Source organism: Anopheles maculipalpis, chromosome 2RL (genome assembly GCF_943734695.1).
Source record: "Anopheles maculipalpis chromosome 2RL, idAnoMacuDA_375_x, whole genome shotgun sequence".
Taxonomy (NCBI): domain Eukaryota; kingdom Metazoa; phylum Arthropoda; class Insecta; order Diptera; family Culicidae; genus Anopheles; species Anopheles maculipalpis.
In genome coordinates, this window is record NC_064871.1 from 53,532,726 (window position 1) to 53,556,360 (window position 23,635).

The 23,635-nt window shown below is 43.1% G+C and overlaps 2 protein-coding genes across 2 annotated transcripts in view; both read left to right on the forward strand.

Moving 5' to 3' along the window:
• The window catches only part of LOC126559858 (cytoplasmic phosphatidylinositol transfer protein 1), a 183,280-nt gene that overhangs the window by 45,720 nt on the left and 113,925 nt on the right, over positions 1-23,635 (forward strand). The gene's annotated exons all lie outside the window — the stretch shown is intronic.
• On the forward strand, positions 1,102-2,522 carry LOC126558247 (beta-1,3-glucan-binding protein-like). The gene is made up of 3 exons (XM_050214225.1): positions 1,102-1,353; positions 1,422-1,576; positions 1,743-2,522. The coding sequence occupies exons 1-3, from the start codon at positions 1,102-1,104 to the stop codon at positions 2,515-2,517; spliced, it is 1,182 nt and encodes a 393-aa protein (XP_050070182.1). The 3' UTR covers positions 2,518-2,522.

A 23,635-nucleotide genomic window follows, 5' to 3' on the forward strand; every position in this document is an offset into this window, starting at 1 on the left:
CAAATCCCATCCGGACCGTTCCCCCGTAGTGAGAACTGACTAACCAACTACGTGGTATCGGCAAGTTTAGTAACCATTTCGATGGCCGTCGTGACCTGTAGAGGTCGTTACGCCAAGAAGAAGAAGAATCTCAAGAAAAAGGGACTTTTTTGTTAAGTTTGAGTTTATTAGGTCAATCTGTTAATGACTGATGATAACTGATAATTGTTAAACAGTTATGAGTGAGATGCGAACCAAAACATCAATTAAAAGTGGAGTATTTTCGGGAAAGAGCTGTTTGGATCGCTGTCTTTTACCACAACAAACGATCGTTGAGTTTTACAATGCATTGAAGAGCCTTTCTACATTAGAACCAAAACATTTTATTAATATTAGAACTCATTAAAGCTCATTAAACTTATAGTACGAGTTGAACCATTTTTTCCAAAACTTTAATCAACTAGGCAACTTACAGCAACCATTTTGTTTTTGCAGCAAGACAAAACTTGAAACAACAGAATGGGTAACTGCACATCGCATGATTTGAGTACCATGATCTGGTGATCTACTATTGTAATGATGAAAGAATATAAAAAATGACGTATTTAATGCCATTGCTAGTTGAGCCATAATTTCCCTTAGCTAGTACTACGGGAAGCTACATTACTCTAATATCAACATAAAGATGGTAAAGATTTTTGATGAAAATTAAGATTCAGAACATTCAGAGAACAAAACGATCGTTTTGTACTATTCTATATTTACCTGCATGACTTTCAGAGCAACCCAATACTAATCAGCATTAATTTGACTAGCTGCTTTTGGCTGCTTCCAATCGTTCGGCGTATTACAGCGTGAAGCGCCGCACGTGCTCCACGTATATGGCTCACGATCAAGCAACCAGTTTGACAGCGTCTGACGCCTGGTGTTCTGTAGCCGCCGTGTTATAAAACAGAATTCTACTAGCGTCGATGAACTCAGTATCGCTGCAGTTCTCGCCGGGTTTGGTAAGGGTGGATCGCTTGTGTTTGGCGCCAGCATCCAACCGGTAACTGCGTATTGTAGGTTGTGTTTGTGTGAGTGTCTGTGTATTTATATGCCCAAGCAACAAAGCATTGCATGATGCAGATCGTTTCGCTACGTTTGTTGATCGGGTCGTTGCTATTGGCAACCGGCGTTTGGTCGGACGAACCAACCGGTACAACGATACCTGCAGCAGCGTCTAGCGATTGTGTGCGCTCTGTAACGACGGCCAGCGGAAGCTTGATCGATCGAGGCCGTACTTTCTGTAGCGGCGAGCTTATATTTGAGGACAATTTTGATTTCTTCGATTTTGAGAAATGGGAACATGAGAATACGTTGGCTGGTGGTGGTGTAAGTGTTTGGAGAGGATTCTGAGAACTAATTACAGGGATAGTAATGAATGTGTTTGTGTCACACAGAACTGGGAGTTCCAGTGGTACACCAATAATCGGTCCAATTCGTTCGTGGAGGATGGAGCCCTCAACATTCGGCCCACGTTGACTGCAGACCAGTTTGGGCTGAACTTTATGACATCCGGTACGCTGAGCCTGCAGGGCAGTTATCCCACGGACCAGTAAGTTTTTTTCTTTTTTTTTTTTGGCAGCGATAACCCTCATTTGATAACGAAACTAACTAACCACCATAATGGTACAGTTTCTTATCAAAAATACGATTTTTTGTGTAGTGTCTAATGAGGTGTATAATAACTTCTTGTCCCTCTTGGCACCTTCTCTTTACAGCTGCACAAATGATGCATTTTACGGCTGTGTCCGGGTCGGTAATCAGCAGCACATAGTGAATCCGGTCAAGAGTGCTCGCATTCGTACGATCAGTTCTTTCAACTTCAAGTACGGTCGGGCGGAGGTACGTGCCAAGTTGCCGACCGGTGACTGGCTATGGCCGGCCATTTGGTTACTGCCGAAGCGCAACGTGTATGGCACTTGGCCTGCTTCGGGCGAGATGGATCTGATGGAATCGCGGGGCAACGAAAACCTTTACCTCAACGGAGTACAGATCGGTACGCGTCAGGTCGGGCAAACGTTACACTTCGGTCCGAATCCATCGTACAATGGCTACCCGACGACCACGCTGACGAAGAATGCTTTGCCGGAACAAGAGTTTAACAAAAACTTCAGCACATTCGGTTTCGTGTGGACGCCCGATAACATTACGGTGAGCATCAACGGTGAAGATTTGGCTACGATCGAGGGTGATTTCTGGACGCGCGGCGACTTTGGCAAGCACAATTTGGAAAATCCATGGCGTCACGGTACGCGCATGGCTCCATTCGACCAGGAGTTCCATTTCATCATCAATCTGGCAGTCGGTGGGGTGGCCTTTTTCCCCGATGCAGCTACCAATCCCGGTGGCAAACCGTGGACCAACAACTCACCCCAAGCGGCAACAGACTTTTGGAATGGGCGCGCCCAATGGTTGCCGACGTGGAACCTGGACAAGGATGGAGGCAAATCGGCCTCGCTGCTAGTGGATTATGTGAAAGTTTGGGCGCTATAGTATCGTTCCCTTTGGTGTTGTGCCTCATGATGAATATTTTAAGAGCATTCAAATATTTTGCTTGCGACTGTTTTGTGGGAAAGTGTATGTGCTTTGTATATGTTCAACGAAATATGATGATTAAATAATTTTGAATAAAACTTATATGGAAGTGGAAAATTGTATGTTACGTTACGTGGCACACGGTTCGGGTAATGAGCGAATTTCAAAGGCTGGACGTAATCAATTAGAAATGCTATTAAATTTCCAATTACTAAACCTGTCAGCAACTGTCGGTGGGATACTTTGAAGTTTGTTTTTTTTTTCCTTTTCTATCTACCCTTTCAATCCCGTTTGGGGACGTACAATTAATCGTAAATAGTAATTAAATGATGTGTCACGTTGTCTGGTGCGTGTTGGTCGAAAAAAAAAAAGATAGAAGAAGGCGTGCTGCCAAACAGCGCCGTTTAAAGTGTCATTCAAATTCATCGATACCCGTTGACCGATTGACCGGAGTGGGACTAATTTTAATAATTGATCCCTAGCCTATTTGCAATTAACACCTCTAGAAAGTCAACATTTGGTGTTGTTGTTTTTTAAAGGTTGGTATGTTTTGCGAGAGAATTACATTGAACAGGTGCATTTCGTTATACAGCTAGACTGTGGTAGTAATTTATTCATTGCGCAGAAGATAATGTTTTAATTATAGGGTAATATTAATGCACATTTCCAGATGCGTCAGTATAATGATGTTTTTTGATGCATGGCGGATGAAAGGCTTATTAATAAACTGAGTAGTAAAGTAAGTAGAGAGATGGGCTGAAAATGGTGTTCCGGATGGAGAAGTCCGCGACATGCATGACACCTTTCAGAATGATATTAAAGAGCAAACAGGAAAGTCCATTCCCTTGCTTCAGACCAGAGAGAATAAATGAAGTTTAGGCTGATAGAGTTTTGACTTTTGTAACAATCAATTTCTTAGACTGTTCTGTGGTGATGCGACAACGACACCGGTATTCACAAGGCGGGAATATCGGGTTTCAAATCCTATCCGGACTATCCAACTTCGTTGTTATCACCAAGCAAGTCTTCTTCTTCTTCTTCTTCTCCTTGGCCTGTTCAAGATTGAGCACGTCGCGTCGACATGGCCAGGTCTCCAATCAGTTTCCAGGAAACTCGGTCTAGGGCTGCAGTCCTCCATCCACGGCTGCATCCGATCTCCGATAGGTTAGACTCCACTTGATCCAGCCAACGAGCTCGCTGTGCTCCTCTACACCTCGTACCGAACGGGTCGTTCCTGTTTGGCATCCTTATCACGTGCCCCAGCCAACGTATCCTTCCGGCTTTGACTACCGTCAGGATGTCAGCACCGCCAAACAGATCAGCTAGTTCGTGGTTCATTCTTCTTCGCCACACTCCCTGCTCGCACACACCGCCAAAGATAGTCCTTAGCACCCGCCGTTCGAAAATGGCGAGAGCATTGGCGTCCTCCGTCAGCATAGTCCAAGACTCGCACCCGTAGAGGACTACCGGACGTATCAAGGTGCGGTAAATCGTACATTTCGTGTGTTATTAGAGTCTTCTGGATAGCAGGAGTTTGTGAAGTCCGTAGTAGGCAAAATTCCCTTGAACAATGCGCCTTCGGATTCCGCTGCTTACGTTGTTGTCCGAAGTTACGATCGTACCAAGGTAGCAGAACTCGTCTGCCATCTCGAGATCGACGCCATCAACTGATGCTCTGCTTCCGAGTCGGGCTCTATCAAGGTCAGAGCCTCCGGCAAGCAGCTCAATCCAATTCTATTAGCCTCGCGTTTCAGTTGGGTGTACGCCTGGCACACCGCCGCAGTTGTCCGTCCGTTGATGTCGATGTCATCCGCGAAGCCAAGGAATTGAAGAGATCGGGTGAAAATCGTGCCCCGGATGTCAAAGCCCGCGCTTCGCATGACACCCTCCAGAGCGATGTTAAACAACAAATAGGAGAGTCCGTCTCCTTACCTCAGACCACGGTGAGATTCGAACGATTCCGACAACATGCTCGAAACTCTCACCTTGCACTGCACTCCGTCTATAGTGGCCTTTAACATCCGTACCAGCTTCCCAGGGAATCCGTACTGATGCATGGTGTTCCATAGTTCGGTTCGATCTATGGTATCGTAGGCCGCCTTAAAGTCAATGAACAGGTGGTGCGTAGCGATTGCGGCATTTTTGGAGGATCTACCGTAGAGTAAAGATTTGGTCGGTTGTCGATTTTCCTCCAACAAATCCAGCTTGGTAGCTTCCGACGAAATCTGTAGCAAGGGTTGGTGGGGGTACCACGTCATCGTCATGGTGGCTGTCGTAGTTTTGCACTCCTCTACTTCCTGCGCCTAGTTTGGTGAAGCACTTCCACCTGTTGATCACCTCTCGCTCGTCACACAGGATATCTCCTTCCTCGCTGCGGCACATAGCGATCATGGGAGTAAAACCGCCCCGTGCCGCATTCAACATCCTGTAGAACTTGCGAGTTTCCCCCGACTGGGATAACTGCTGCATCAGTTGCTCGTCCGACTCTTCGAAACTCCGCTTGTTATCCTGGTAAAAGGTCGTTAAGCCAAGTAGAAGAAGTAACTAATTTTGAATTTGCTTGCAGTTCAACCAACAATCAGACAAGTTTTTAAAGGCATTATGTTGACGGAAAATCAGCGGATCGCTAATATCTCAAAACACGAAAATTATACAAATATTTATTTTAATACATCGATGTCCTTTTAGGTAAGATCACCATAATGTTTCATAATTTCATAATTTGGTTTATTGACCGACGGGCCACAAGGCCCACCCGACATCGTAAAAGTATGTTGAGAATAACAAATAAAATTAAAGCTCTAACAGCGGACACTTATACACAGGACACTTTTATTGTTCACAAACACTAAGTTAGACAGGTCAGCTTCGAAAACATCACAAATATCGGAACATTAGAGATTGACAGCTGAAAGTAGCATGGGACTTTCAATGTGGCTATTTAGCGGCCTCGCCACTAACAGTCGGCTGGCATTCAGCATTCTTCCCTCGAGGGGCTGGAGCCCAAGTAGCAGTCTACAGCTGCTCCGGTAGTCAGGGTGATTGTCGCAAAGTGAGAAAAATTTCGCTGAAAGGATTCAAGCCGTGCGAAAAGCTGAGAGGCAGTAGGCCACGAAACGACGCATTAGATTAATAACCAAAACAGCAAGACGATCACACTTGGCGACAACGTGTTCGATCTAGTCTTTGCAAGATCTTTCTCCATCGTACGCTATTGTGTTTTATCTTCAGGGTCTTAAGCTCACTGTTGCCATGTAAGTGACAGCATCTTAAGTCGAAAATACCCTAAGGAAATTCGGCAGGGATCGGGTGATCGATTGCAGGGGCTGAGATCAGGCTGCGAACTAGCATCGTTGATTGTAAAAAGGATGTTGTCTAATAGATTATAAGTTTTACCAAAAAGACCGAGTGTGACGTCCATTAAAGTATTAAAAAAAGTATTAAAAAAACATAGCATACACAAGCATCTAACTGGCCTGTCGGAGTATATAAATGGCATGAAGGACGTTGTCTTTTTGCACAATTGTAGGGTGTTTTGTAAACGAATCCTAACAGAGTTCATTTTTATAACGACATTTCCATTATCCTTCCATACAAACGAGACATAAAATCCTTCTGCATATTCTCCTGTCGAGCTCGGCTGATGTTCTGAAGTCCTAAGCTATTTCTTTTAAATCAAGAGGTTTGAAGTTATGGATAACTTCGAATATGCCTTCAAATCCATCATATTCAACAATCCCCAACTATGCAATCATCAGCAGTACGACTTGAACCGAATAGTTTAAGAATCCTTGATCTAGACGGCAATCTTCAAATCTGTGTTGAGGTTCACCACACAGCAACTGTCCCATTCAATACAACGATTAGCTTCGGTGCGATGATGGAGGTGGATTACAGATAAACGATTGTTTGATCTACCGCAACAATGCACACCATCAATAACCAATAAATCGATTGGCAAAAGTGGCCAATAAGCTAACACTACTTCTTCCTTCCGCACCGATTTGATGCAACTACCGGCAAAGCATTGCATGACAGGACATGAGAGTTGGAATGTTTATATTTTTATGTGTGTGTGTGTGTGTGTGTGTGTGTGTGTGTGTGTGTGTGTGTGTGTGTGTGTGTGTGTGTGTGTGTGTGTGTGTGTGTGTGTGTGTGTGTGTGTGTGTGTTGCGTGACACCATCCGCCATCCATCCTCGGAATAGCGCGTTTGATGGAAATCGTCCCGAAATGTGGCCTCACGGTTATATTGAAAAAGTTTCGTAATAAAGTTTTCCAGCTTTTCGGTCGCGGGTTTTTCTTGCGTTTTCTCTCATTGTCAGTTTTTCTTTACTTCGTATCGGTTACCTTTTTTCGCGCTCCTTTTACGCTTTGCGCGTTTTGTCTCGTGGGCTGATCTTTGGGACCAAAGTTTACGTCTCTTTTCGCGCATCCCGTACGACTAAGTGTGGGCGAACAAAACTAAACGCTACTTCCGGCACGGCTCTCTGGGTACGATACAGCCGACGGCTAGCATCCGAACATTTCTTACACAAACGCAATAAAGTGTATTGGCATATAACTCTTTACTTGATTCCCGGTTTCCCCCGTGGCGGTTCTTACTGAGCCGTGGTTTGATTTATGAATTGGCGTAGAGTATATTCACGCCTGTGTATGTGGCCTATTGATGTGAGTGGCTGGAAAAATTGACACTCGCGAGAACTTTTGGCAAACGAGATCGCACGAAACATCAAGAACAGAAAACGAAACCATAATATAAATCGACAATCCGTTTGCGTGTGCTGTGTGCTCGGAAAAGTCAGATAAATGAAAAGAAAACTTTCGCTACTAAAGCACGCACAGTTGGCGAAAGTTTGGGCCGATTCTATTCGCTTCGGAATGTTGTTGCCAGATCGGTCGATTGCATCCCCTCTTCGGTCGGTACCGGTGGTAGTGGTGGCTCGGTTAGCAGCGACTAACTTTCCAACAATTTGCTGCCTGCCCCATGTTTGGCGGCAGCAATTTAGATAAATAACTCGTTCGAGAAAAGCGAAACATCCGACTGTTGCGGAGGTGGTACGCGAATAACCACAAATAAACCAGGACTATCAATCGCAACCCCTTGAGCAGCAGCCGCGTCGTCGTTGAAGGGATGCTGTAGAAATGTGTTATTTATTACAAATTTATTTAATTTCCTACCATTGACTGCGCGCGGAATCGGCCGGAACGTGCAGAACGGCAGGGGGAGACTCTTTCTGCGTGGGGCAGAAAGTTGCGTGAATTTATTTTGCCATCGCGTCTCGACCACTCGCCGCAGCATTGTTGCGATTTTTCACGGGAACGAGCGAAATTCGGCCTGTCCTCCCACTGTGCCAGGGTTCGGGAAGCTCACTCGGTGCCACGTTTGCGTCGCGGTGGAAATGTGCCGGAAGGGGCGAAGTGCTTAAGTTTCAATTAGGCAGAAGGAAATTGTTGGTGAAAGTTAACGGTTTCATCTTCCGGCCTGTTCCCTCCCAAGCCGTCCCAGTTCGATTGAAGAAGCTGCCTAGCTGCGGCGTGAGTTTCGGTGAATTACTTTCTGATCAAATCTCGGTTTGATTTTTGTGGCCAAGCGAAAGGGGGACATAAAATTTTAGAACATCCTTAAAAAGTATTTGCACAGTTTTGGGTTAGTGGTCGGGTGGGAACCGGAGCCAGTTTGTTGTTAAAAATTAAGCACTGTGGAATAAAATTTTCATTTCCCTCAATGCAAGGACTGGTTAAGGACGGAGGGACATTCGAATTGCGCTCAATTGATAGAACCGTTTTATGGTTACGGGTTACGGATAATAAATGGTCGATAAGTTTGAAGAATCGAATGGCTCTGATTAGTTTGATACGAGAGAAAAAAAACTCTTTGCATTGTAATTAAATATGCCAATATACGGCGAGCAGCCTCATTTATCGTGAGGATGATTTAATGTAAAAACTCACCAAGCCTTCTTTCTACTGATGTGTAAATGTGACCGCAACTCGTTGTTTAAGATCTTTATCACGATCACGAAGCGCCGCCGTTACCGGAACCGTCGCGCAGGGCCATAAATCTTCCGCGTAATTAACGGATGGCTGGCGTGATGTTTGTGGTTTTGGTTTGCAAAGTATTTGCCTAGCCTAGCGGTGGTGTGGCTGTGCGCCGCGTAAGATAAATTTGAATAATGTCAAATCGTGTTTACCCTGCAAATTGAGCTTGCTGTTGGGAACTCCAAAGTCGAAAAGCATTATCGCGGGTGATGGCACTTGGTGTAAAGTGTCACGAAATAAAGCAAACACAGCCAAACGCATCGCGTGAAAGTGAAATAATTTATTTGCCTTGAATAAATTAATACTGAAAAATGGTTTAAGAACTACTGCGCCGCGCACAAAGGGTGTCCCTTTTTCAATTTGATGTTACTAGCCGAAGAATCCACTACTGTATCCCGATCCGTATCCATATTGGTACCCACTGGCGTATCCTCCCCCACCATACGGACCATGGAACCCTCCGAGGCCGTAAGGAGGGCCATAGCCGTAAGGTACTCCGTACCCATAGGGTGCTCCGAAATCTCCTCCGTAGTAACCTCCATGGCCTCCGTAAAATCCTTCGTGTCCTCCGAAATATCCTCCGTGTCCGTAGTTATCATATGGACTGAAACCTCCACCGATCAACCCAACTCCTATACCGATGCCTCCAAAGGCAAGATGTCTCTTGTTTCGATCCGTTTCCGGATCGTTTGCCAATCGAGCCTCTGGTTGTGAGCTTGGTTTGGGTTCTGCCAATTCCAACCTCGTTGATGGCGATACTCCAGATGGTCCAGCGTTTTGGATAGGTACGGCAAGGGTCACCCCTAAGCAAAGCACGACGACAACAGTCCTCGACCACATGGTGTGCTATCACAGTTCGTTTGCTTTTGGACTATTTATTGGAGCCGTTGTATTCACAGCTTGCTTCTAGCGGTACTACGCAAGATGCTATGCAGTCCGTTCTTATTTATACTGTTCCAGAGATTTAGCTTATAAAGTACGCTAAAAGCCTTGACAAGCACGTCTTGTTGACATTGGTTTCGTTTTCGGTTCCTAGCCAACAAAACTATTCCGCATAACGATCTCACGCGAAACGATTCTTCACACTCGATCCTCCAAATGGGGTATCTATCGAATCGATCTTCGGACTTTGTGGTTGTGTGTACCATCCAACCGAGACCAGTTAACCTTGACGCAGAGGTGCGATCTTTAGCGAGAAACCTGAGATTGCGACCATCTTCACTCGTGTCAGAAGTGGTCAGAGTTCAATGACTGGTCCGGTCCGGAACATGGCGCGAATGGTGTAGGTGTTTTGCGGAAGGAATCGGTTCCGGTTACAATACACAACACACCTACTGCGGGGATTAACACTACCTTGAGGCACCAAGGTGTGCATTCGAACCGGTTTTTGAACGCCAAAGCTAACCGTACAGCTGATGGAACCGTTTGGTGGGTTTTTTTTGTTTACAAAGTAGATTTAAGATGCCGTTGGAATTCCCCGAATGGGTTTAGTGCCATTTATCGGACGAACAGCTAAGCTGTTTTTTAACAATGCGAAACGTTACACATATTTAGACAATTTCTTGAAATAAACAATAAAGAATCAATAAAGAAACACTGTAGCACATATTCCGTATAAAAGCTTTATTGAAAATGTTTGTCAAGATCAATCAACAATAATATTATAAAGATGCGAAGTATTTCTGTATTGTAGCGGTTCATATGTCTGATACCCTTATTGTTCTTCTAGTTTGAGATATCGACCTTAAATAAAGTTTTGAGGATAGTTCTTTGATTCCCAGTTCCACTGGAGGTTCTAGTTACACGGTTTTGGAACCAGTTCCAATCCAATCAAGGTTAAAATGAATGGTTTTGTTTCCTTTGTCAGTTTTTCATCACCAATCAACAAAGCTTCAGGGAAATTCGTCCAAACTGTGTGCGGCGGAACAATTTTTACATGGCATCGACAATCGGAATTTGCTTATCCTTTACGAAATTTGAATCTTTACTAACAAATTGATTGGATAATAGCAAGTTATGTTAAACCTTCCAAATTTGTAAGTATTTGCTGAGACCAGCTGGAAACCCTATACTATGAGTTACAGTGCAATACTGATTGGTTGATGTTATTATTACTCTACTTGAATTATTACTACTTTAGCAAGAGAGTTTCGCGATCCTTTAAAATACTTTACCATTTACCATTAAAATACTTTAATGCTCCCTGACTCCCTCTCCCTTGAGTATGCTTATATAGTGCAGAGCCATTGCGTGGAAATATGGTCTTAGCGTATTGAAGCAATCCAATGAAAACTCACGCGATTTGCAATCAGGACGTTCCCTTGGAGCGACAGCGAAACTCGTCCATCGTATGAACCAAGTTTGTTGGTTGTTAGGTTAGGTCCAACCATTGTGTGTTTTTCGTAAAATATCTCGACAATTCGATTGCTGCACCTATTTTATTAAGTTAGCTTCAATTTTTGGTATCGACAAGAACCTTCAGACCACTACATGTTTTGAGTTATGGAACTAACTTCCGCCAAAGTGATCCCTTAAATGTTTTGTGTGGTGCGCTTAACGGTGAGTCCGAACTGTTCAATATTGATGTATCAAAGTCCGCGTTTTATGAGCGTTTGCGTATTCTTAGAAATTGATATAACTTTAAGAAATTCATGTAGAGCGATATCCGATGAATAAACTTAAATAAAGGACTAAAAGTTAAAAAAATAAAACGGTAGATTTCGGCCTCTTTAGTATTACGACAGTCTAATGCGACATACGTACACAATAGCGATGGTTCGTTTTAATAAGGACTGTATTACGAGTCCCGGATTATTGTTAGATGACATAGATGAGCTCCAGTTAAGGGAAAGGAGTTTACTCAAGTTTACACCACCCCTCCGGTTCCGGACATTCGATACATTTACAGGGACCTCCTATCAAAGTCATCACTCCAGCTTATCAGTAGGTCTGCATAATAGGGAGATCACTGGTTACCGAATTAAAAGAAAGAAACTATTAGGTGCGCAATTTCTTATGTTTATTTTTACCCGTGGAATTTTTAGTTGTAGAAATTGGGTCAATCAAACTATTGGCCATTATTATTTATTACTTTCTTCCTCCTTTCGGGTAAATCGCGGATTCCTTTTCGGAAAAATTAAAGGTTATTCGACGCAATCCAAGTATCCAACCAATTCTGGATCTGTTCATAGGATGAGAACTGCTGGTCAGCCAATCCATGTGCCATGGAAATCCGATGGCGGCAGCTCCGGTGAATACGACGGGTGCGGTAAATCATCCCATTTGAGGGTATTAAGGTAGTTTTTCAAAGGTTGCGCAACATGTGGCCGAGCATTGTCATGCAGCAGAATAATATTGTCGTGGCGTGATGAGTATTCTGGCCGTTTTTCACGCAGTGCTGGGCTTAAACTCATCAATTGTTTCCGGTAGCGTTTACCAATGATTGTTTCTTCCGGTTTCAGAAGTTCGTAGTAGATGACGCCGAACTGGTCCCACCAAATACTCAGCATAACTTTCGAGCTATGGATGTTTGGGCGAGCTGATGATGTTGGGGTATATGTTAGCTTTATGTCATTGGTGTTTGTAGTTGTCCTACGTGACTCTCTCTAGTGTAACTGCAGTTGTCATCACGATCTCGTTGATGATGATAAGATTATAGATTGTTTGAATTAGTAATATTAAAAAAAATATAATAATTGAATGAGACAACATAGTTTGAGACACGCGCGCGTATAAGTGGACATTCAAGGGATGCCCGTGGATTCTACCGTTTTTCATGCAGTCTGGCAAGGTAACTGCGAGATTCATTCATGGATGTTGTACGTGGCCAATCTCTGAGACACATTAGATTCTCCTGTCCCGGAAGGTAGTTCTCTGACACCATGTTGGTGTTGGAGATCTGGCCATACGCATGGAACAGTGTGTTCTGAAAGGTGGTAGACCGTTACCCATCAATGGTAGCCGGGAGGCAACTTTAACGGACACTAGGGAACTAGGATCTTAGGGCTGGAATTGTATGAAATCCGATCGATACCGTAGAGTGTTCCTTGATGCCACCACTTACCGTTTAGTATTTTTGACATGGATATTCAAAACATGTATTAGAGTTTAAATATCTTAAAGATAGTTACGACCTTCTCAAACCTGTGTTGGGGTAAGAGGTGGGACTTATCATCAACATCATATGGCCGGGGGATCCCGGTCATACCCGAACATTGCTTAGGATTGCTGAACAAAATCCACTTTTCATCTCCCTTCACGATTCTGTGCAGGAACCCCTTTCAGTAGTGCCGCTGGACCAGCAATTCACACATGAAGAGTCTGTAACGCGTTTAGTCGTGATGATATTACCTGACGAGTTACACCAAGCATTTGGTGATTTTCCTCCAGTAAAGCCGTCCATTCTTCGTTCGGCAGTAAAGCCGGCGAACGTTTTGGGCCTTCCTTCACGTTGAGCATCCTACACGGCGAAATCACCGTTTCGAAAGCGTCGAAACTAATCCCGACACCTTGTTTCGCTTACATCAGCATCGCCGTAAACACTCGAATGCCCTCGATGCGCTTCGGGTGCCGTTTTCTTCGCTCGAAACAACCGCATAAGGCGCTTATCCGGCTCAAAATCAGACATTTTCAAGAACTAGGAACTTTTACTCGCACGAAATAATTACTGATCTGTTTACAAAGTTTGATTATGTCATTCTCGAACTTGATTTATGACGTTTGTTAACATCAAAATCGCACCACAATCCACAGTGGCCCCATCCATCGATTTCAAAAGGGCCGTTATTTATTTGCGGACCTAATATTATGAAGCCATGAAGTCAGTCCATGAAGTGCTCTTACTCTTCTAATGGCAAAGAATCGCTAATCGTAATGTAATTTCCTTATCACTGAATTCGCTTCAAAGCACGCATCTTTTTCAATGACACATCTCTGATACAGACGTAGGTTGAGCGATACAAAAATTCAAACGCTTTTTTATGAAACGTAAAACAAAGTCATTTATTTTATAAAGTTTATATTTCCAGATCAAGTTTGCATACTACTTTATACTTTATCTATCTATCCTTCTTCGCTTAGTCTTATCACGAAAAAAGCATGGAGATGATCAAAACTAATGGCAAATAAAAAAACAAAAAACGCTTCGTCACCTGGGACAATAACGGTTCCCATCTAACGCGCTCCGGAACGTAACCCTTACTTTCGATCTAAACACTTGAACAAAATTAATCACAGTTTTCGATTAGTTTGAGCCCATGATCACTCATCCGTTTCCGGTTACGAACTGGATCATCCTTCGTATATGGTTGAATGTGTTTGTTTGTTGTCTTTACTTTTTTGTTGTTGGTTCCTTCACACTCACCACAGTCTCCCTTCTTATGCTCAAGTTTCGCTTTGTCGATAAATCCCATCACCGATAAAAGGTTCCATTCAATCGATCGACGCAAATGCATGGGTTTTGGGTTGTTGTGCTGCTGCCTGAAGCCTTAGACACACACTAGTTACGTACTGGCAGCATCACCCAAAAACATGCAGAAACAATTCCTCAAACTTACTCGCTGCTTCCTTGGGTGGTCTCGGTATGTTTTTTTGAGAAGATCACTCATCGGCATTTCCGTTTCAATGAACCGTGAAATCAAAATCCTCCCTCTCCAGGAGTTACCACCAGCGTCACTGTTAAGGCATCGAAAGGGTTTATGGACAAGGAATGAGAAAAAAGTAAACCTAGACTCAACTATGAGTTAAGTCCGATCCTTAACTTCCGGTAATAGAGATCCGGGATCGGATAGAGATGATAGGTGAACTGCACCTTTCAATAACAAACGGATGTAAACATTACATGCTCAATTATATAAAAAAATGTCTTTCTATAGCTTTAGTTACGCACAAACTCAGCTTTACCTTCCTTTGTTTACTAACTGAACGCGTTTTGGCACCCTTTTCTCAAGTGTACTTCGGGATCCGTGTAAGGAACTCTTGAGTTTGGCTTTAACGCCTTGTTGGCATAAATTACACCCCCAATAGTCCACAACGAACGGATCGACTCGTTCGTCAGAAGGCATCGCATTTAGTTGAGGATTATGGTTAGTTGCATGTGAGCTATAGAACGAGAAAACTGCTTTTAGATAGCTGTATCGTGTGTACTCGAAACGGACTTCCCCTAAGCTTTAGAAGCCCTTTAGAACGTGCACTAGACTGCTGTGACCACTCGAACTTCGAAACCAAAATCTCACCCACCCACCACAGGTCTAGAGATTTGTGTAGCAAAAACGCATCATTCATCCGCACTGGGGGTTTGCAGGGAACAGGAACCGGTACCGGATCGGTATTGCGAAGACGGTCGACCTGCCTTGTTTCTCGCTCTTTGCGGGTACTGGCTAGTCCACTGGCACAATGTCAAATGGTAAAAGCTGACGGGAAGTCTAGGAATTGTTCTCGCTAAAGAAAAGTAGCACCAGAAAGCGGACGGATGAATGAAAATGAACTGAAAGCGCTCATCGTAAATTTAAATTTAAAGCTCAACAGCCTTAATGCTTGCTGCAAACGATTGCTCGGTTGCTATAGTGCCCGGGCGGAGAGATGGAGGACAACTAGAATTCCGAAGGAATAGAAGCAGCAGCACAACGATCGACGATGGCTTCCGTAATTTCTTTGGTTTTCCTTGCTTCCTCCATCTGGTGTCCTCTGCGCTACGGAACATCCTGCGATAATTTCCGGTAAGTGTTCTTTCTGCCGCTTCACTGTTCGTCTTTCGGGTTTCCTCCAGCACGGCTCCTTGTCTTCAGTGAGAACAACATCAATAATAGTGGTACGTGGGCTCTTTGATGATGCTGCCATAATACTCGAACAACACTTCGACAGTGTTTTGACTTTTTGAGGGCGGGGAGAGTAGGAATCATGTAAAACGGGCCGTCATTTAGGTTAGCCATGTCGGATGGGATGCACAGGTACAGGACACGGGCAGCTCAGGAGGAGGTCGTAAATCATAGAATAGTTTTAAACCTGAACTATCCCATCGGGAGCAAGGGAGGGAACGTGTGCAGGATGCAGGAAACTGTCTGTGCTGCTATTTACCTTCAAAATGGCGCACTGTGTTCATAAATCTTGGCCAATGTCGTATAAATAACCAAACTCCACACATGGTGTGCTGCTACAGGTCAGAGATGTATCGGAGACGGAGATGGAGGTGAATTTCCATATTCACATGGTCTTTTTCTTTCTATCGCTCCCTCAACCAAACACACATGCGTGCGTCCTGTTAGATGAGGTGGTTTGGTTAATTTAAAGACTGTGCTGGGACTGTTTAGGTCGGGAATAGGGAAACGACTTCCAAGGAACAGTAGAATAGTTAGGTGTGCAATAGGACAGCTCGAGTGTTGGTGTACGGAGTTCGGGAAAGGGTTTTTGGACTCAGTTTTGCATAAATCATTTGGTTTTGAAGTTAATTGAAACAGATTCGGCTGCCAACGGTATGAAGGGAGTCTCGTACGAAGGTCACCCGGTTAGCAATTGTGGCTTAATGGGAGTTTCAAGGACGCATACACTCAATCATCTTTTCCAGTTGGGGAGAAAAGTGATCTTTAGTCAGGTATGGGTTATTTACATTTTAACGTATAATTTGAGGTTTCGTGCGTGATGAAAGCGCCTCGTTTTGTAAGTTTTAGTATCAAATAGTAATTCAACACAACAATGTACTTTAAAACGCAATTGAATGGAGTTAAGTAAATAGTGTATTGCTTCTATTGGTTATATGAAATCATTATACGGAATGGCGGTGCCTAGTGTCAGAACCAGCTATCAAATAGCTGGTCCCGTCCGGATAGTCTCCCCTGTACGCATTGTACTGACTACTCAGTTATGGGTAACATCAAGGGAAGAATGTTAGAATTGGCATGTCCCTTTTAGGTAGTAGAGTAAGAGAGTAGCAAAAGATAAAGTTATTGTTTGTTCCAGAACCAAAAAGGTATTTAGCATTTTAATGTTATTTTTCAATGAATGTTTAAAAGGAAAATTGTTCCTGCCATACAGGCTTTCATTTTGAAATACGTTTCTCAGAAATGTGGAGTATTTTGAAATTCCAAAAATGTTCAAGAACAATGAAGTTTTAGAGAAATGTAGACTTATGGACGAAGCAATGGTGCATCATATTTTGGTAAAGTTTATAAGTTAAATAACTGGAGTCATATTTTTTGTGTTAACTGAAACATAAAAAAGCTTTAACTTTTTAACACTAATGCTCCCACAAAACAAGAATCCCTTGCAACGTGAGCGTATGCTTACCTGTAAAGCTTGGAATGTCTTCACATCTGCAATCGTTTTTTTTTCTCTTTCGAACTAAACGCTCATTTTGCTTGCCCAACCTTTTGTCAGGGGATGTGTAGATTTTTAAGGTAGTAGTAAACTCCCTGAACCAGTCGGTTTGAAAGGATTTTATCCCTTTTTAGTTTTTCCTAGTTAGCTGTAGAAACGGGGACAGATGATGGCGGGTCGGGGAGTTGCGTTGCTAAAAAGCCTTCATCGGGGAGAAAAGATTTTTTGCTATTTACGGTCGGCGAAAAATCAGAGACCGTGGCGGGTGGTGATGGTGGTGAAACCCGCTCATAAATTGGTTTCTGATAAGGGTTCAATTACACCAGGGGATTGCAGGTTTGCGCATTGAGCTCGAAGCCTTTTTAGAGTGCTGGTCTACCATTGCGCACTTTCTGATGATGACAACGAATGAATTTTAGTACGTTTGTCGGCAGAAGGAATGAAGAGGGCCCATACAGTGGAGGCGGGTTTGAAACTACTATTAAGGGAGCAAAATAGAAAAAAAATCGCTGTGTACATTTTTTAAACAAGAAGGTATTTTGAAACTACAAGAATTATGAGGGGGAGAGATAGTGGTTACATTTTATGATAAAGTTAGAAATGCTCCATATTTCAAATTTAAACTACAATGCACTTTTTCTTACCATCAAATTTTGGTTGCTGCTGATGCACAAATTGCAGTGAAAAAATAAAACGACTCTAAAGAATGTGAAGTGGAGTTGGACTTCTTTTATTGTTGCCGTTGTTGATCCTGTGGCTTGCCAAAACCTTCTGCCTCTCGCCTCACTATTTTCCGCTATTTATACCTGTTTCCTAGCCCCAGAGTTGTTTCAACTCTGGCTGTTGTCGGCTGTTTCTTCTAATGGATTGCCGCGTGGATGCTACACTACTCCCCCTCTAATTAGCGGAGCGTAAAATGAACCCTTTTTGATATGTTATCAATGTAATGCGCGGGCTTCAACCTATCGACGGAGATGGATTCATGCCTTCCGTTTTTCTCTATTACAAAATATTTCCTTAATTTTCTTATTACCTTATACGGCCCTTCGTAAGGTGGTTCGAGGCCAGCTCTAACCCTATCAACTCTAACATATACTTTTTTACAGGTCTCCATATTCTTATCTATGTATACTTTAGTGTTCGATTGCCGTGGTGAAGTGGGAGATATTTTGCTAAAAACATTTTTCAAACGCGTTACATAATCATGTGTTTCAGGCATAGGTGCTAACGATGGAGCTAATAAATCTGCTGGTAGCCGTAAATTCTGTCCGTAGACTAACTCGGCAGGAGTACATTTAAGATCTTCTTTGTACGATATTCGTATTCCTAATAGTACTAAGGGTAACTTCTCAGTCCAGCGTTCAGAGGTGTCATTTGCCATCAATGAACCTTTTAATTGTCTGTGAAAACGTTCTACTAATCCATTTGCCTGTGGATGATACGCCGTAGTAGATATATGATGACTACCCAGCAACTTAGCTAATTCCGCGAATAGTTTGGACTGAAACTGCCTACCTCTATCTGTAGTAATGTTTACGGGACATCCAAATCGGGATATGTAATGTTGTACTAACGTTTTAGCTACTGTCTCAGCTGTTATATCGGACATGGGAAACGCTTCCGGCCATCTAGTATACCTATCAATTATGGTTAATATGTACGCCATATTATCGGAAAGTGGAAGCGGCCCAACTATATCGATATGTATGTGATCGAATCTACCTGATGGAAGGTCAAAACGAGACAAAGGTGTGTGCGTATGCCGATTGATTTTAGCTTTCTGACAACTATCACAAGCTTTGGTCCATTCATTAACATTTTTGTTCATACTGGGCCAAAAATATTTAGAAGATATAAGCTTTCTAGTCGCTCGGATTCCGGGATGAGATATGTTATGTTGTTCCCTGAACAGTGAAAATCTAAAATGCTCTGGAATGTAAGGGCGATTATTTCCGGTTGACATCTCAAAATATATCTCTTGATTGTTTATGTTTAATTTATCGATTTTGTATTTTGATGTTGGAGCTTGATTTTTTAAAAGCTTTTCTAATTCCGGGTCAGTCTTTTGACTTACAGCTAGGGAATTGTAATCTAGTCTGCCAATTTCACAATTTTCCCCAATCCGTGATAATGTATCCGCTACAACGTTACTTTCCCCTTTAATATAGCGAATATCGGACGTGAATTGTGAAATATAATCCAAATGTCTGTATTGCCTGGGAGTTTTATCTGCTTTAGAGTGAATAGCTGTAGTGAGAGGCTTATGATCTGTTAGGATAAAGAAATCTCTACCTTCGATGTAGTATCGAAAGTGTTTGATGGCTAAATAAATCGCTAATAACTCTCTATCAAAAGTGGAGTATTTCTGTTCAGCCTCCGACAGTTGTTTAGAAAAGAATGCTAGCGGTTCCCAAGTACCATTATTGTCTTGTTGCAACACAGCTCCGACTGCTATGTTTGAAGCATCCGTAGTTATGTTGTAGTTAGCATTATTATTTGGATGTTTGAGTAAAGTGGCCTGAGCAATACTAGATTTCAATTTTTGAAAAGCTAATTCGCATTCAGGAGACCAATCCCAAGCGATTGACTTTAACTTGGTGTGGATGGCAATGTGTTTGTGCAACGGTTTCATTATTTCGGCGATTCGTGGAATAAACCGATGGTAGTAATTCACCATTCCCACAAAACGTTGTAGCTGCTTTAATGATTTTGGCTGAGGAAAAGTATTGATTGCTTCAACTTTATCCTTGGTTGGGGTAATACCCTTGCCATCAATATGATGCCCTAAAAATTCGAGCTGGGGTACTCCGAATACACATTTGGAATGTTTAAGTTTAACATCGTTCTTCGCCAACCTTTTCAGGACTTCCCTCACATGTGTAATGTGTTCCTCTTGAGAAGTGCTTCCTATTAAAATGTCGTCGATGTAAACGAAAACATAGTCCAAATCTTGAAAAATTGAATTAACGAAACGTTGAAAAGTGGGTCCAGCATTCCTAAGACCAAAAGGCATTCTTAGGAATTCAAAAAGACCAAAAGGTGTGGTTATCGCGGTTTTATACACATCTTCCGGGGCAACAGGAATCAAATGATATGCCTTTATAATGTCTAGTTTGGTAAAGTGTGAACAATTATGCAGATTCATTGCAAAATTTTGGATATGTGGGATTGGGTATCGGTCAGGGATAGTAAACGCGTTCAACTGACGATAGTCCCCACATGGTCTCCAATCACTATTGGTTTTAGCAACCATATGTAAAGGTGATGACACTGGCGATGAAGAAGGACGGCAGATGCCCAGTTCCAGCATATGCTGAAATTCAGCGTGGGCAGCCTTATGCCTAACTGGGTCAAGTCTCCTGGGTTTTGAGATAGGAAGTGTTCCCTTGGTATGAATGTGATGCACCACTTGATGGTTAATTGGTTTGTTGAAATCCGGGGAGTCCAATAGCGAAGGAAACTCCTTCAACAAACCTGTAAACACATCGTTAAAAGCAAATAATTTGGGCGATGGTGTATCAACCTTTGCTATACTTGCTTTTGTGGAGAGATTGGTAAGTGGATCCACCAATCGTTTGTTGCGTAGATCGACCAATAAACCATATCGCTTAAGAAAATCTGCTCCTATTATTGGATGGTTTACTGCAGCAAGCACAAAAGAATGAGGAAAAGATCGTCGCAATCCAAGTGAGACATTTAGAAACTTTACTCCAAACGTTGGAATAGGAGTTCCGTTTGCTGCAACCAAAATATCACTAGACTTTGTTAATACTCCGAAAACTGAATTGGGAATCACTGATACATCGGCACCACTGTCTATGAGAAAAGTGAGTTTAGAAACTTCATCATGAAGAAAAAGTCGGCATGAATATGGGAATTCTCCAACAGATTCGGTATCCGTGGAATTTATTCGTTTCTTGTCAGCCATATTTGCTACAAAACTGCAAGGCTTAACACATTTCGTTGCCGCACTACCATATTTGTTATGATACCAACAAAAAAACTTTTTCCCTTTCATTTGCATTCTTCCTCGCGAGAGACTGCGCTTACGGAATTCTTTACGTGGAACTGATCGATCGCGATCGCGTGAGACATGCATTTGCTTAACAAGGTTTTTTAGTTCCGACAGTTCACTTCTAAGCTCCGAGATTTCATTCCGACCAGGCTTTAAGGCACACGCACTAACCGATGCTCCCTTCGACGCTTCCCAAATTTTATCAGCAATGGGTAATATTTCCGCAATGTTAGTTTTAGCCATGGAAATAATAGCAATTTCTATTGATTTCGGTAAACGCCCTAACCATAAACGAAAAACCAACTTATCTGAGAATTCGGTAGATCCGGCCAGCTGCATCAGTCGTCGATGAAAATCTGAAGGGCTGCTATCTCCCATCTCGGCGTTGTACAGCAGCTTGGAGATCCGTTGTTCTTCGCTGATCGACAGGCGTTGCAGCAAAGCGTCCTTCAAGAAGGTGTAGCGATTGTTGGTTGGAGGATTTTGGACGATGTCGATCACTTTTTCGAGTATTTCAGGCGACATCGCAGTAAGAAGATGAGCGTATTTGGTGCGCTCTGATTTCGTTCCGGCGTTCTCAAACTGAGCCTCCGCCTGTATGAACCAGGTATTTGGCGAGCTGGTCCAAAATGGCGGCAGTTTGACCGAACTGATGACATCGCGGCTAGTCTGTGGCTGGACGACGGAACTTCTCTCTCTTGGTAGTGGCGTCATCGGCGGCGTGGTGATGGTTGCTTCATCATAACCATCGAGTAGCGGGATGGTTTGCGTGGGCTGATCTTCGTCGTTGGTTGTCGCCATGGTTTTTATCGGGGTTCTTAGCATCGAAAGAACTTACGTCCCGATTACTTGCTGACGGTGTAGCAGGTATGGCAGGTAGACGGTGTGGTGCTTTGCGAATCAAGCGTCCCAAGGTGTGAGTGACGACACTGGGATAAGACGCCGATCTGGAGTGTGGGAGATGAGCGTTGTCCGTCTGCTAGAGACGTCTTCACTTGCACACGCGCGTCGTGTTTAGTAGCTCACTTTTGCGCAGGAACTTTCTCACTACACTGTTTGAAAATGTCCACACACTACACAAAATTTCTACACGTTCACACTTCACACGCGTCCACCGAACGACAAAAATTTTCACGTTGCGTCACGAAACTTCACGTGTTTGACTTGGCCGCGGACTGAGAAGGTTGGCAACCGGGTGATATTCTGGAACGATGCTGTCTCCGTTGAAACGTCTCCAGAGGGTGATGATAACCAAGACGGGAAGGACAATGATCAAAAGGAAGCTTGAATTCTAAAAAGAACTCTGAGTAGCGTAGAAAGTAGCTCGAGTTCTGAAAAGAACTGTTTTTGCCGCCTGTCTTTGGTTTTTTCTGTTTCCCTTTTGCTCGCTGATTCGTGATCCTCAAACGGCAGCTCCTCTGCGAACACGTACGATCACGTCGGGGTCACCAATGAAGTGGAGTTAGACTTCTTTTATTGTTGCCGTTGTTGATCCTGTGGCTTGCCAAAACCTTCTGCCTCTCGCCTCACTATTTTCCGCTATTTATACCTGTTTCCTAGCCCCAGAGTTGTTTCAACTCTGGCTGTTGTCGGCTGTTTCTTCTAATGGATTGCCGCGTGGATGCTACAAATGTAAAATATCGTTGTGATTGTACGAAAAATTATAAGTAATAAGCTTCTGGATCGTAATAATTTATGCTAACCTTCTGCTGATTAAAAACATGTACGCTGAGTTTCAGATACTTTTGTCGATATTCATGTTGGTTTTAATCTAAAGTTTTTTTTAAATTTACTTGTTGGCACTAAACAATCACACGATCTCAAGGGAAATCTTTGGTTGCATTACGTTTTGATTATGTTTTGTGGATGATTTGAATTGGGATGTAGTCCCTGGGCCAGACTGTTATTATTTTGCAAGAACAAATTATTAGCCGCTAAAACATTAAAGTTGGGAATACACATCAATCTTACGTTTTAATAAAAAAATGAGCAAATGTTCTGTAATTACGTTTTGTTGGGCTTACAGTTAGTGAAAGCTACAAAAAACTTCATAGAATAGCTGTATTGATGGTAGGTTGATAAGAAGCCACAATGTCTTCCGGTGTTTGTAAGACGAGCATTTTGAAGACAACACCACGAATAATAGAAGTGCTTCAGCAAAATGTTCCTCTTAAACTGTTTATTCTTCTCGCGACACACCAGACAAGGAACTTTGCCCGTATTGCCCACCACCAACAACCATCGATCTACTCTTCCATCCATCAATCAAGCGCTATCAACGTAATAGCGTTCGATGCCATCTCGCCATTTTGCGTGCTAAGACGTTGCCTTCTCCGGTTCCGGTTTATGTCGTCAGGCGTAAGACAACGACATCAATTATTTGCGAGGGAAGAGAAGCCCCAACACAGCCCAGGCACCTTACCAAGAGACCTTCCCTTGTTGTCATAAGTAGGTAGACTTAGTTTCACAGTCAGGCACTGATTAGTCGAATGGAGCGCCTTCGTGTGCTGGAACCAATGCACCAACAACACCGTCGACGATTAGCTCCGGAGTTGTCAAATTTAAATGCCGTTGCTTTGGTATTTTGGCAAATATTGGCAGCTTTCTGTCGGCCAGGAGGGTGGAAATTTTCAAGCAGCGCGTGTCTGTTTGCGTTACTGTTGCTGAGGAAGATTTCTTCCCCAAAAGATTGATTGATCCTGGTTTTGTGC

What these genes read in the sequence shown, in the direction of transcription:
- LOC126558247 (XM_050214225.1), top strand. Translation starts at nt 1,102, where the DNA reads ATGCAGATCGTTTCGCTACGTTTGTTGATCGGGTCGTTGCTATTGGCA. An exon ending in ATACGTTGGCTGGTGGTGGT is followed by an intron (nt 1,354 to 1,421) that starts GTAAGTGTTTGG and finishes TGTGTCACACAG; the next exon opens with AACTGGGAGTTCCAGTGGTA. An exon ending in GGCAGTTATCCCACGGACCA is followed by an intron (nt 1,577 to 1,742) that starts GTAAGTTTTTTT and finishes TTCTCTTTACAG; the next exon opens with CTGCACAAATGATGCATTTT.